This window comes from Rhagoletis pomonella, unplaced genomic scaffold (assembly GCF_013731165.1).
Source record: "Rhagoletis pomonella isolate Grant_MI unplaced genomic scaffold, Rhpom_1.0 Rhpom_scaffold_00013, whole genome shotgun sequence".
Lineage (NCBI taxonomy): Eukaryota > Metazoa > Arthropoda > Insecta > Diptera > Tephritidae > Rhagoletis > Rhagoletis pomonella.
The window spans coordinates 632,099-646,607 of NW_023458567.1; the positions used below are offsets into that span (position 1 = coordinate 632,099).

At 39.2% G+C, this 14,509-nt stretch overlaps 1 protein-coding gene across 1 annotated transcript in view; it reads right to left on the reverse strand.

Moving 5' to 3' along the window:
* The window catches only part of LOC118748435, a gene marked incomplete in the record, with an annotated part of 80,798 nt that overhangs the window by 6,924 nt on the left and 59,365 nt on the right, over window positions 1-14,509 (reverse strand). The window contains 6 exon segments of the mRNA XM_036482856.1: window positions 1-173; window positions 5,982-6,153; window positions 6,215-6,392; window positions 6,458-6,992; window positions 7,062-7,397; window positions 8,550-9,732. Of these exon segments, the coding sequence (XP_036338749.1) occupies window positions 1-173; window positions 5,982-6,153; window positions 6,215-6,392; window positions 6,458-6,992; window positions 7,062-7,397; window positions 8,550-9,732 (2,577 nt within the window).

Consider the following 14,509-nt stretch of genomic DNA (forward strand, 5'->3'; position numbering starts at 1 on the left):
CGCGAACGCTGAGCCGCCAGACGAGCCTGCTCCTGCTGTTTATCCAGCTGACCCTTCATCCAGTTGGCAAGGTGGAGCGCGTTGGACTTGGAGGTGCCAGTTTTGTTCAGGATGCGGCACTTCTCGTCGATTAGCATCTCGATTTGATCGGATGCGTTCGAATGGCGTTTCTGCTGCATAAACAATACAAATGCATACATACATATGTACTTACATTGCAGTTTGATAGTTCGAAGAGATGCAAGGATAGGAGGATAAACTCAAGGGGAGGTCAAGAAACGCCACGAGAATGTTTGTTTTTTTTTGTATTAAAAGATATACACAAAAGACTGCGAACTGTGACCGTTTTTTGTGACAAACCGATAACAAGCGAAATCTGGTCTTATGTAAACAAAAGACTTAAGCAGCGAACTTGCTAAATCGCTAAATCGCGCATTTCTGTTTCAAAATGGAAAATTGTGATGGTCTCTCATTATTCTTTCGTGCAAAATAGTTTATCTTTATTTTTTTTTGTTCAAGAAAAGTGCAAATCGTTCAAACTATTGCACACAAAATAAATTAGAAGTCAAAATAAAATTAACAAAAATTTTTTTTCTAAATATCTACAAATACAAAATTCATATGTCATATTAATCTTTGATTAAAAACGCTTGTAACAAATAGAACTGAGAACTCCGCAAATCGTTGTGCTTTGTTATGCCGGACGAAAGCTTGAGCGCGCGAAATTAAAAAAAGGAGTAAGAAAGGTACTTTTCTAGACAATTATTGCTCAATATTTTTGGCGATAGTTTTTTTTTTTTTTGTTTTGTAAGTAAAAATAGAAATAGAGTCCATCACAACTTTCAATTTTGGTTGAGTTAATTTATTTTTTGGTTGTTTTTGGTCATTTCAATGCCTGATTAAGTATTGTTTGTTTCAAAGTGGGGTAGAAATCGGTAGTTAAATTGATTTTATTTTCATTTTTTAATAACTCAAATTCATGAATTGCGAATTGTAAATAACCAAAACAAGTAGCTGCTTATTTTATTTAATTTTTTAATTTTTTTTTAAGAATACCAGGCAACATGTTGTTTGGCAAAGGAAATCAGGAAATGAAACAAAATGAAAGAGATACAGCAGTGGAAACTCAAAAAAAAAAAAAAAAAAATGACACTGAACGACGAAATAAATTCACAAGCGTTTTTATTCAAAGAACCACAATTTTATTTTATTTTCATTCATTTATTTTTATTGTATCAATTTCAATTGCAATTTAATTTTTTTATTTGCTTTCTCTTCTTCGCTTTTTTGCTATAAGTTAAAGTAATATGATTTACGATAAATGAAAATCACTTTCTAATAATTACTAATATTAATTTGAATGAATTAATGCAACTATAAGTTTTAAATGTAGGTAATTAGGCTACAATGTTTTAACTATGTATATGTATATGTATATGTATGTATATATATGTGCAAACATTTGTATGTAATGAAATTGTGTATGTATGCACGTACTATGTACTCTGGTATGTATTCGTATGCTATGTATTGCTTACTAGTGAACTTTACAGCTATTTATGCAAATTTATTTTTGAACTTTGCTGAGCGACTAGCCTAGAGCGAGTTTTAATTTTTTTATTTTTCAAAAAAAAAAAACACATCGATGTTTTCATATGGGTAGTATTCTTTAATGAAATTTACACGAATTTCGATTCGATAAGAATTGATTGTAAATTACTTGTATTTGCTTTCTTGGGCTCACACACACATGCATTGGTGAATTCTGTAAGTGATTTTATTTGCCATCGAATTTGATTTTTTCTTATTTCTTATCGTTCATGAATTTATTAAAATTCTGTCTACGTTTTTCTTTTGTAAATTTGTACTAACTATAAACAAAATTGAGCTTCTGTATAAAATAGGAATTTTGCTACTTGCAAAGGGAAGTGACTGGAAGCGTTGTTTGATAAAATGTTGGTTTAACTAGCTCTATTTTGTAATGGGAATCGATAAATCAGCTCTTTCTCAACAAAAGCGTTAGAACGAAAATTAACAAAAAATCTACAAATTTGAGCAACAAATGCTGTAACATACTGGCAGCTTTCGTTTCTAGTTGTGAGCGTCCGTTTGTCTTGTTCTTATAGGAACAAAGCAAAAACACTAGAAATGAGATGGAGGATGGCACTACGCCGAAACAGGTTTGCTTCCGCAGAAAATTTGGAAACGAGTGATGGAAATTAGTTTCGAAATGCAAAACAGAAAATAAAAACTGTAATTAGGATTGGTGATTTATAGATTTTGCACCATTTTTTTTTTCTTTTGACCTTCATACGTTTTTATGAAATTTCACCATAAATCTGTAGTACAGTCAAAGGACATTCAAATATGAAAATCAATCGGAAATAAAAACAGGATCGCTAAACCGAGAGGGTCGACTACATAATTTGCCTAACTTCGAATGCACATTCAGTTAATTTGGACTTTCATTCTTCTAAGAATGTAAAATAACCATTGCGGTCCATGAACGCTCCACTTCTAATATAATGAACAAATTTCTAATGACTGGTCACGACGAACTGTGGATATCAAAGAAGTCTATAATAAATTGGGAAAACCTTAAGTACACTACAAATATACAAATCAGTCGAATCCTCATTTTTTCAAGGTTTCTGAATTCCTGCCGTAAAAAAGTATTGCAACAGAGAATTTTTTACAATATACTATGCCACAATTTTTCTTTTTTCCCGCTAACTTTTTTATAAAAATATGGTTCATACTACAACAAAAAATATGATTTCTAAACTTTGGACAAAACTCGAGAAAATTCAATTAAACTTCAACTTTTTAATCAGATTTTTTTTTAGAATTTTTATCATAATAAAGTGGAAGCCTGAAGGACCTTGGACTTGCCGTTGATTTTTGGCAATTTTTTCACGTAAATAGTTTCTTCCATACGAAAACAAAATTTCAAAAATATTTTGTAAGGAAAAAAAAAATCTGAAAACTCAGCGCGAAATTTCCATATTTTATACTAGAATTTAATGTGCTACAAAACTGCTTACTAAAAAAAAAAATTCAATAAAATCCATTGCATTTTCGAGTTTTGCACGAAGATTTTTTTTTATGTATATATTGTGAAAAATTCTCTGTGCCAAAACTTTTTACCTACGGTGTATCTTTAAGAACTTAAAAACCTACTTTAAAAAATAAATGTTGTTTAAAAAATCTGTTAATACAATTTTCTACTTTTGTTAAAAAGTTCATTACAAATGAGCATTAAATTATTAACTACAAAAAAAAAGCTAAAAATGTTCATATTTTTAAACGCTAAATGTAAAATTTCAAAGACCCAGCAATAAATTTCCAAATATCGAGAAATAAAATAATGTTTTAAACTACTATATACATATGTATAACTGTTGTATTAATTTTCCAAATTTTTTTCAATTAATACGACGCATAAAAACTTCAAATTTTAACAACTTATTCGCTAATGCACTTATCAATGAAAACAAAAAAAAAATGCTTAAAAATTTTCCACACTTCTATCTTTTCGGTAACTACAAAAACTCTTAATGAGTAAACAACCGTTTTTGAATATCAACTACTTGTAAATACATCAAATTAATATGACTGATTTATACTTATTTCTAATTCACTAGTGATTTCAAATCATTTATTTCTAGTCGACATGCAAGTTTTGAGCCATCATTAACAATTTTCCATTTTTTTTTCGAACGAAATGGCGGCGAGCATTAGTCAGCCCTTAATCTGGCCTTATTAGTGTAGAAAATGCATCGCGGAACATAGGTATGTATTTATGTATAGGTAACTAAGCCGAAACCATATTTAAGCTGAGGCTACTCGCATAAATAAGTCTCAAGCGCTTTTTGTCTACTTTGTAGCTTTGTGGTTATACGAAATACGATAACAATAAATTTAATATTTAATTAAATATGTCTTCCTAAGTAAAACTCCACTATCTACTCTACTTGAGACCTATGTACGTACTAAACAACCATAAATTACATAAGTTTTGAATTGCAATTGGTTTCGACTCCTTTTTGTTGGGGCTGAGTTCGACTGACAACCGGCTGTACAACTCCGCTTGGTATTGATGGGTGTGGGGGTGGGGGTGGAGGTCGCGCACAGCACAACGCTGCACACACGCGCTGACCGCAACGACGCACCTGTCAATGTTGAGACCGGTTGGGTGGTTAGGGGCACAATACCAACAACAACAACAACAAGGACAGAAAACAGTAGCTGGATTATGTAGGGGTAGTGTAGCGTGCGAGTGAGTGCAAGCAATTGCTGGATCGAAAGCGATCCGTGCAAAAAACCTGTCAGCTGTGCCGGTGGGCGGTGTTTACCATTACAAAAGCGTATTCTATGCCTTACCCTTAGTTTAAAATTGTATAGATTTTACTTAGTTTTAGATGAAAGTTTCAAAAAAAATAAGTAACTAAAAGAAAAACAACCTCAGGATAAGCTCACAATTGCCAAAAGTCTAATACACGCATATAAATGATCAGTCTGTACGCCTATGTATGTATGTATGTATGTATGTATGTCGTTAGTCTGTCGCAATTCGCCCTCATTGGCTGTGTTTCTACTCAACGTTAATAAACTCAGTTGCTTAAAACTTGGTATTCAATTTGGCACTCAAAGTCTTCGTCGTCTCCGTTACCCTCCGTTACGTCCATATCGTCGTCATCGTCGCAAACATATGCTTCCTCCAGCCAAAAGTCAAATCACAGATCCAGCGAGTCCGGTGGGGTTGGCTTTGTTGGCAATACGCCAAAGGGGTCGTCCACGACCACGCTCACATCGATCTCATCGTCTTCGTCCACCTCGTGCTCGTCGCCCATGAAAATGCATTCCTCCACATCTGTGTCGTAGGATGGATCAATATTCACATCCTGCAAGTTCATGTCCAATTCTATCAAATCCCACGAGCCACCAAAGGCGGCCAGTGGTATGTCCTTGGCGGAGAGAGAATTCGTCCGTTTTTTCTCCTTCTCCAATTTTCCGTTGATGTTGACGTTTACGGATTGATTCAATTTGACATCTGAGTTGGCGTTAGTGCCTGCTTTGCTGGGTTTTTCGTGATCCTGTGTTTTAATATTCTGCGAGGGCACGAAATCGTTGGAGAATGCATCAGAGTTACACGGCTGCGAGGAGGGCGAAATGTTCGGTGTGGGCGTGTCGGGTGTTGTCAGTGAATGGTTGTGGGAGTCGGTCGGCTGTGCTACATCGCTCTCATCGATGAAGGAGCGACCCACAGAGCTAAGTGAGAACTCAAGTAATTTGGGTGGTCGGCTGGCGGTGGTGGCCGTCGCGGCGCTGCGCACACTACGCGCTGGCGTCGCTTGCAGCGTACTGTCACTCCGACGACTTGAGCGTCCGCTGGTTTTCGCCGTTGTGGTGACGCAGTAACGCCCCTGGCCGTCGATCAAAAGCAGCCGCTCACCGCCGTCGGCGCAACGTTGTTGCAGGAAAAATGTGTCGATGTCATGTTTGGCATCTGCACCGCTGGCTTCGCACGCCACTTCTGGAATGGCCGTGAGGCACTTGCAGGAAGGCAAATGTTCGCCCGAACAGATCGTCTGCGTGTTAAGACTGCTGCCGCTGAGGCTGAGCCAAGTACTGGAGTTGTTCGCACTCGAGTTATAGGCGCGTGCAGAGGCCAGAGGGCGTGCGTCCAGCTGCTGGGCGATCAAGTGGCGGCGAGTGAGTGTTAGTGAGCGCAAGGAAGGGGCGCTGTCTGTGAGACCACCAATGCCGGCGATGCCACCACCGCCGCCACTACCACTCCCAAGGCAACCTGTAAGTGTGTGGCGCGCCGGCGATGCTGTTTGAGAAGAGCAGGAAGCGGTGTGCGTGGTTTGGGTCATGCGTGTGCTGCAGCGCGAGGCGACCAGTGTACTTGCGAGACGCTGTAGGTTCTCAAAGGAATCGCCAGTGGCCAGTTGACCATCATGGCGGAATAAACGCACCTGTTGCTGGCTGTTCTTCGCGTTGATGCTGTCCATGGATAAGTGTTTCACCGAGCCTATGGATGCGGACGCGATGCCAATATCACTAAGGGGCACCAAAGTGTTGAGCACATCGGGAGAATCTAGTGGACTGGAGAGTGGCGTTGAGCCAAGCGCGGCATTCACCAGGAAACTGCGCATAGAAATTTAGTAAGGTTAAACCGGAATTTAGAAAAAAAATAAAATTAACTTACATTTGACGTTGCAAAAGATTCTGCCAGACAGCTTTTAGTTCTAAAGAGGGCGCACGGAGCAAGAGGCTCTTGCGACGAGCACTCTTCTTTGGTGTGCGGGTCAAATCTGGTGCACAATAGCCCGTTGGACTTTCGGCTAAGCGTCCGTTGGGATCCACTGTAAGTCGAAACTCTGTGGCTGCAATGTAATAAGAAATCGCGGTCACAAGTCAGCTACGCCGCACGGCAAGTGCAACAACTTACTTTTCTTGCGCATGTGAAAGCATGAATCTACAATATTGGCGATTGGAATGGGCTCCTCGGTTATGAACAGCACGCGATCTCGGCTGACCTTTGCAAATACGATGATGTCACTAAAGAGCAAGGTCCAGTAAGGTTTCACGGAGCGGCCTTCCACGCGTGACAGGTCGCCGCCAAAAATCCACTGGCGTCCCTGAACGGCTAGCGTGAATGGCTTGCACTTCGTGAAGACCATGCGGGACTCGAGATCTTGCAACGTGAGCAAAGGTCGACCCTCGCCCAGCGGCTCCATCAAGCCACTGCTAACGGTTATCTCACGATAAGCGGCCTGTAGTTCCGAAATAACTGTGGTAAAGTTCTTGTGCTCCTCCGTGTCGACGTGACAGTTGGAAGCGAGTAGCTGCATTAGTTTCAATATTTCGCGGAAATGCTGTAAAGGCCTGTGAATGAACATGGTGAGATCGGGACGCTTGCGTGGCACTTGCGGTTCGGTTATGAAGGCAACAAACTCAGAGCCCATCTGCCGAGACTTATTGACCTAATGGAAGAGAGCAAAGAAAGTGCTAATTGGTGTACAATACGGTTCATTAAATATGGAGACGCTTACCAGCACACAATCGGCTCGCTTAATGCCATTGCAATACTTCTTGTAGGCCGCGCAGATTGCTGTGGTTTTCGAGAGATAGACGCGTGAGGCGAAGTTCATCTGTGGCTCCTGGTCATCGTTGCATAGCTGCTCTAAAATATCCTCGGAGATGCGCACCAGCTCATCGATATTCTGGAAGAGTGTGCGATGATCGCTTGGCGAAATGAGATCTTTTCGCTCCTGCAACGGCTGCACGAATCGCTGCATGCCGAAATGCAGCGCCGCGATGAAATTCTGTTCGCGGCTAATCAGCTGTAGCAGCAAGCGACGACGATTGTCGGTGATGGGCCCGATGGACTGGGGAAAAGAGCAAAATTTTAATGAAAGGCTAAAAATGCATTTCATCATCTGAAATTCAAAAAGCCGTAACTAATAAAAAATCCATCGCTTTATCTAAAAAAAAAAAATGGTTTGTTAGTTACGGCCTTTTGCATTTCAGGTGACTATTCGCAGAACAAATGGCGGCTGTGACTCGTCAAAATTTATCCAAATAATAAGACAATTAAAATTTCAAAATAAAATACAAAGAAGCGTTTATTGTCGACATAGCAGCATTTTCCAAATACGTTTATATGTACATACATTATTTGAAAAGCAACTTAAAATAAATATTTAAAAGAAAGGGCACAAACTTAAACGAAAATGCGAAATATTCAAGAAAAGTGTAACAATTTATAAAATAATTAAATAAAGTGGTTCCATAGTGATTACCAGCTGAAAAGTAATAAAATAGAATAAAACTGAATTTTTAATGAAGTATTTAAACATTAATTTACAATGTATGTAGCTAAAATAATTGGCAACATTTCTCATAATTTATTTTTAATATTCGGGATGTTAGGGATAGTAGTAATCTCTTAAAAAGTTAACTAAGATAATGACAAATATTCGGTAGTAAAAATATTATGCGAAAATAATTTTTTTTAACTCGCAGCGCAAAATGAGAAATATATATTTAAAGAAATATAAGCCTATCGATTGTAGATTAGATGGCACTGTTCGATATCAAATCGGTAGGCTTTAATATAAAAATTCACTTGGTTTTGTTTGTCTCGGCGGCTTGCTAAGTAAGAACTTTGCAAAGCAACTTAGATTTCAGAGGATTAGCTCTACAAAAAGGCTGACTTTTTCACTCAGCTTTGAGCGTCAGCCGAGGCAACTTTGTGCTTTTAGAATTAAATGTCGCATATAAAAATGTATAAACCTACATATGTATATACATGAAATAAAATATGCAAATGATTGGAAATAAGAAAGAAATCATAAACAAATGTCACTTAAAATAGCTTAACTGAAATAAGTAAACTAAAGGTAGAAACGATAAACTCAAATCTAAATTTAACCAAATAAATTCGTTCACTTCGCTCCGGCAGCTGTTATTTCTCTTTGGCTGTCGGAAAATTTCCCACTCTCCCACTCTCTCTCTCAGACTATAACGCCTTTGCCTACCTCCTTACTGAAGGTGACCTGCGGCAGGTGCAGTCGCCTCTTCGCCGCCTCAATGGACGAGGTGGTGCCGACTGAACAGGCTGTGGACGGACGAACATTCATTGTGGAGGCCCCTGCTGACGGCCCCACAGCCACCGTTGGTGCTGCGCTTGCCACGCCAACGCGTCGCACTGATGGCGCTGTACCACCCGCTACCGACTGTTGTTCATCGCTTATGCCACCGGCTAGGCGTGTAGTTGATGTAGTTTTGCCATTCATGACCGGCGCCGCTGGATGCCCACGACTGCCAACACTGAGCGCTGGCGGCATAGAACCGAGTCCAACACCACCACCAGTGGGTCCTGATCTTCTGAACACCTCCAGCGTTAAGGTGGAGCCCTGTGAGCGTATTAAATTTAACACATCCGCTTCGGGCATCGTCACCACATTCTGCTTGTCTACGAAAATCACATAGTCGCCGGGCTGTATGCCGGCACGGTCGGCCGACATTCCGGGCTCAATCTTCTCGACGCGCGGTGGATGTGTCCACACAATGGAGAAGCCAAAGCCTCGTTCGGCAGTGCGTGTCAGCTTCTTGGTCATGGTGAAAGGTGTGCGACCGACTGGCTTGCTGGCAGCAGATAGACGCCGTGCACCTGAGGCGTTTGGTGTGGCATTGGCGGCGTTTGCGGGCGCTGTCGTCTCAGTGGGCGGATCCAATTCGAGGAAACGCAAAAATAAATTCTCATCGGCGTCGCGCTGATGCAAAGCCTTCCGGCTCAGTGTCATCGGATGTTCGATGTTGCCGCCGGCAGTCGCCTGAGCCATGCTGTCGATGCTTACGACATCCTCCTCGCTTTTCTGGCGCGTCAGTGTTGAGGTCATTGTAGATGTGGCGGTGACGAGACGCGTCTGTGGCACAAATGGTTGGGGTTGGACTTGGGGTTTTGGTGGCGGCTGCGATTGTGACTGTGGCTGCGGCTGGGCGTGAGTGTGATTGGGATTGAGTGGCGCTGGGCACGAGATTGGGTGCGTGTGGCCTTGAGTGTGCGGCGCGTGTGTAGCAACGGCCGGATACTGCAACGACACTGGCGGCTGTGGATTATTCAGACATGCCTGCGATTGTAGTTTGTAGAAGCCGTTAACGGGTTGCTGCAGCAACGTCTGTAGAGGAAAGGACATACATCCTAGAAACTCGCTCCGTCTGCAAAGAAGATGATGAAGGCAAACATTAGTATAAAAATTCATTGAAATTATGAAATACTTTTAAGATTCAAGTGCAGATTTTAAATATTCCGCATACTATAAGTCTGCTATATCTTATCATAATTTTTAGGCTGTACATTGCAATATAATTTAATTTATTTTTTTTTCCAGGATAATCACAGTAAATATGGCTTAACAGTTTCGCTGCTGGCAGATGAACAAACAGATTGGCAGCTGAGCTCGTCCGCTTCATACACCAAAATTTGTAATGCGAAACTTTATCTGAGCACCTAATCAGTGCCAAGTGAAAAGACTATAAATTCAAGTCAATCCCTTCATCCGATAACCTTCGCCAACACCCACAAGCATACGAATGACAAAAACACAAAACACAAAAAGCAAAAAGCAGAAGAAAAAGGCTAGAACAATGCAAAGCTGAAAACCGAGAAGTAAATTGTTGAGCGTTGAGTAAGAGTAGACGAAAATTGCTGCCAACAAAACCATCAACGACGTCAACGTTGACTATGCATTCCGCACATACGCACACACATAGATATACACAGGAAAAAGGAAAAAAAACCGCTTTGCAGAAGCAACAAAAAACTGCAATTTTTACAAGTGGTTGGCAGGGTGGCAAGGGTGCTATACTATGTGGCAACATTTGCGTCAGAAATTGCCTGTTGAGTGAATTTAAAACCGGTTGACAGCTCAACGTCCTCCCATCAGCATCCCAGCCGCCGTCTGTAGCGGCAACAACAGCCGCGAGTGAAAAGTGTTAAAGTGAATTGTAAAAAAAAAAAATTATAGAAATATACACTGTAGCGGTAATGCGAGGAAGCGGCGAGCAATAGGAGACAAACAGCCGCCGAATTTATGGCACCAGAACCAGTGACAGCACAAGTAAGTAGATACCGAAAGTTTTAATTTTATTTATTTTTATTTGACTTTATTTACGTGCTTAACTTCTTTGTATGGCTGACATTCTGCATTCTATTTATTGCACAACATTTCTCTGAACTTCTTTTCTGCTGTAAGCCGAAACATTAAAGAGTTTTTTTTTTCTGTACCCTCTTCTCATAGTAAATGGGTGGGAATGAAATTACGTAAAGTATATAATTTTTTTTCCGGCTGCTTTTGGCTTCGCAAATTCTACAATGAGCGTTGATAAACCCATTGAAGCGTGCCGCACTTGCAACAATTGCAACAGCAACAGCAGCACTGATGTTGTCATTTAATTACTACGATTTGCGTTATGTTCTTCTCTAACTCGGCTTCCTCCTTTGCTTCCGGCGCCACTTGCAACACTTTGATAATCCCAAAGTTGCATTCATTTTTCATGCCACTCTCCACGCCTCTCCCGCTGAATTCAGGCCAAAGTGCTTAGCAGTCATTTTTAATGCGATAAAATCACGCGACATTGCGGCGAATTTCGACACAGTTCGCTGTCGCTGTCGCTTTGGCTGTCGCTTTGGCTGTGGCTGTGGTTGCAGCCAAGTTGTTGTTGCGAAAATTTAAATGTGTATTAAATTAAAATGCTATTTCCTCTAATTTGCATATTAGAAGTAGTTGAAGATGTATTAAAATTTGTGGAGAAATTGGAGCTTTGCGATTTTGCTGGTTGGAGCAGCAGCTATGCGTGCCGTATACGTAACCTCGTGAAAAATGCGAGTGGTGATACATTTTTTGTGACTTTAAATAGAAATTCAAATAGGATAAAATTATAATTTTTATCATCTTAGATACAAATCTCGTAGCGGTATTTCTTTAAGTATCGGAGCTGTGCGCTTCATAATTCACTTATGGGCAATTTATGGATTTAGAAAATAGTCGAGATACTTATTAAAAAATGCTCGTCAGTTTTTCTGCTAATTTTGAAAAATCCTAGTGCTATTTACTTCCAGGTTACTTCCATTTGCCTTTTTAATAATTAGAAAAAAGACTACATGGCAGCTTAAAATGCTGGGGATATTAGAGTTTTTAGTGCAGTTTTTGTTTCAAGATTTTACATCGTTGTCGCCGCTAGTCCTTGGATGGGCGGGCGCCTGTGTACCCTGAACTTAACAATCATCAACAATCACCAACACTTCAGCGCACGTACCGGAACGAGTAATCTAATACCGGCAAGCTCATACACTTTAAAGCTCATAAAACAATAAATTATTCGCGCATACGTGCTTATACTGCATACACTATTCGAGTGCAAACGTGTGTGTGTGTGTGTGTGTGTGTGAGGCTGTCCAGTGTCCAATAAAGTAAAATATGTGTTTATGGTCAAACTGAAAACGAAAATTGCAACAATTTCCTCTTGAACGTATCACTTTATGATGACACCATAAAACTATGTATGTATGTATGTATGTCCAAATAAAAGCGAATGAAAAATTTAGTATAAAATTGTACAGCAGCAAAACAGCGCTCGTAGATGTCGTGTATGTGCATTTGTAAGCTTGTTTGCGGGCGGTTGGTCACGCGCGCCGGTCATCGATATTAATTTGGCAGCGTCTTAATTTCATCGCTTGGCGATTTTCTCGATTTCGTCGGTTCTACCTTCCTTCACTTGCCCGCAATTTCTATTTCTTTTTTTTACTTTCCAGGTTTCCCTAGCTCCCTAGGCTAGGATTTGATGCAATCTATTTGTGTGCTTATTCGTGCGTTGTGTTCATTTCCTTGATGATTGATGGTGGCTTTGTGTCAGCGATTTAGCGCTTGCTTCTTCATCTCCGTCCGCGCCGTTTATTTCTTACATTTGACCATTTTCCAACTTGTTTTGTGAGTTTCTAATTTGAAGTTTTTTCTTTGATTCGCCTTACTTTCTACTTTGCTGTCATAAAAATGTGAAATAGAATAGACAAAACCAGGAATGTGTCCAATAAAGGGAATAACAGGCGTTCATTGGTGCATGCCAATTGAATGAGGACAATCGAATGGAGGAGATCAATCAATCAATTGCATGACGTGAATCACTTTGTATTGTGCCTTTGGGGTATGCTGGCAGGCAAATTATTTTGTTGGGGTGAGCGCCAGTCCGATGGAATCACACGCAAAACCACAAAATCAATTTTATTAACAAATATGTATATATGTATTCAAATACATACTCGTACATATAATATCCAATACCTCACAATGAGTAGGTGAAATTTAACTTAACTTCCAATGTCGCTTTTTAAGTTTTTTCTACAAAAAACCTGCCTACCGTAGTTCGGCGCGCTTTACCAATTTATACCAAGCTTTGTACTGCTGTTGACTCAGGTCCAGTAGAGAAAAAGGTTGAAAGCTTTTGAAATCGGAAAATAGCCACCCCACATATCATTCTTTCCGTTTTTCAAATTTTCGTGGGATTTTAAATTTTTTCAGTATGGATTTTTTACTAGAATTTTGTAATTTTTTTGCACTTTTTGTAGCTAGTTTTCGCGATCTTTCAGGATTTTTCGGTATTTTTTATGTGGAATTTAGAGTCTTTTTGGATATTTTTGCGATTTTTTTGGAACTTTTCCTGTTTTTTACAGAATTTACAAATTTTTTTTCGGTATCTTTCAGGAATTTTCGACACCTTTTGCGCTTTTTTATGTTTTATGCGGGAAAATTCGAAAATTTTCTGTTTTACCAGTTTCCTGTTTTTTCGAGGCTTTCTCTGCATATTTTTAGGGAATTGTAAAAATTTTCGCAGTTTGAGAGTTTTTGGCACTTTTTGTATCAGTTTTTTTGCGATCTTTCAGGACTTCTCGGTAATTTACTTTTCACGATTTCGGAGTTTTTTTTAGACTCTTGGCATCTTTTTCGTTTTTTTTTTTGTAGAATTTGAGCATTTTTGGATTTTTTTTCGGGACTTTTTTCGAATTTTTCGGTATTTTTCGTAGCTTTATAATCTTAGCATTTCTATAGATGTTCGAAAGAACTTTTTCGGATTCTTTTAATTATTTTGGGATATTTAGACATTTTTTCGGTACCTTTTGGAAATTTTTGTGTTTTATGCGGGAATTTCCGAAAAGTTTTTTATGTAGCACTTCTCCGAAATTGTAAAGTTTAAGGTTTTAGAGCATTTCTAGACTTTCTGGCTGTTTATCAATATTTTTTGGAGGTTTTTGGCCTTTTAGAAATACTCTTTTTGGAATTTTGGAATTTTTTGGTGCATTTCGGTAACTTTCTCTACTTTTTTTGTTTTATGCTTGACTTTTCGAGAATTTTCAGGTCCAATGGTTTCGAAGCTTTTTTGTGATTTTTGCATTTTGAGAGATTTTCGCTAAAACTTTTCTGTAGCTGTTTTTTTTTTTCTGATAATTTGGGTCCTTGCGGATTTTTTTATTTTCGGTAATTTACAGAAATCCGAAAACTACGATAAATCAGTAATTATTCAAATTAATTCACTAAAAATCGATCTTTGCAAAATTGTCTTAGCAATAAATGTGATCACAAATTTTTGGAAAAATGGCATGTCACTGGCCACTTTTCACTACATAAATATGTAAATCTCCGTAGCAGACTTATCAATTTGTACCAAACTTGATTCAATTATTTCATTAAGTCTAACTAAGCATATTATCGAAATGAATAGTTTACAGAAAGCTTTCGCCTTTTTTTACTTGTTTTTAACCGACTTCCAAAAAAGGAGGAGGTTATCAGTTCGTCGGAATATTTTTTTTTTATGTATGTTACCATAACTTTGGACCACGTCAACCGATTTCGATAATTCTTTTTGCATCGGAAAGGTAGGGTCTCAGAGGTGGTCCCATACTAATCTGGTTTAGATCCGATCATTGGATCATGAAATATAT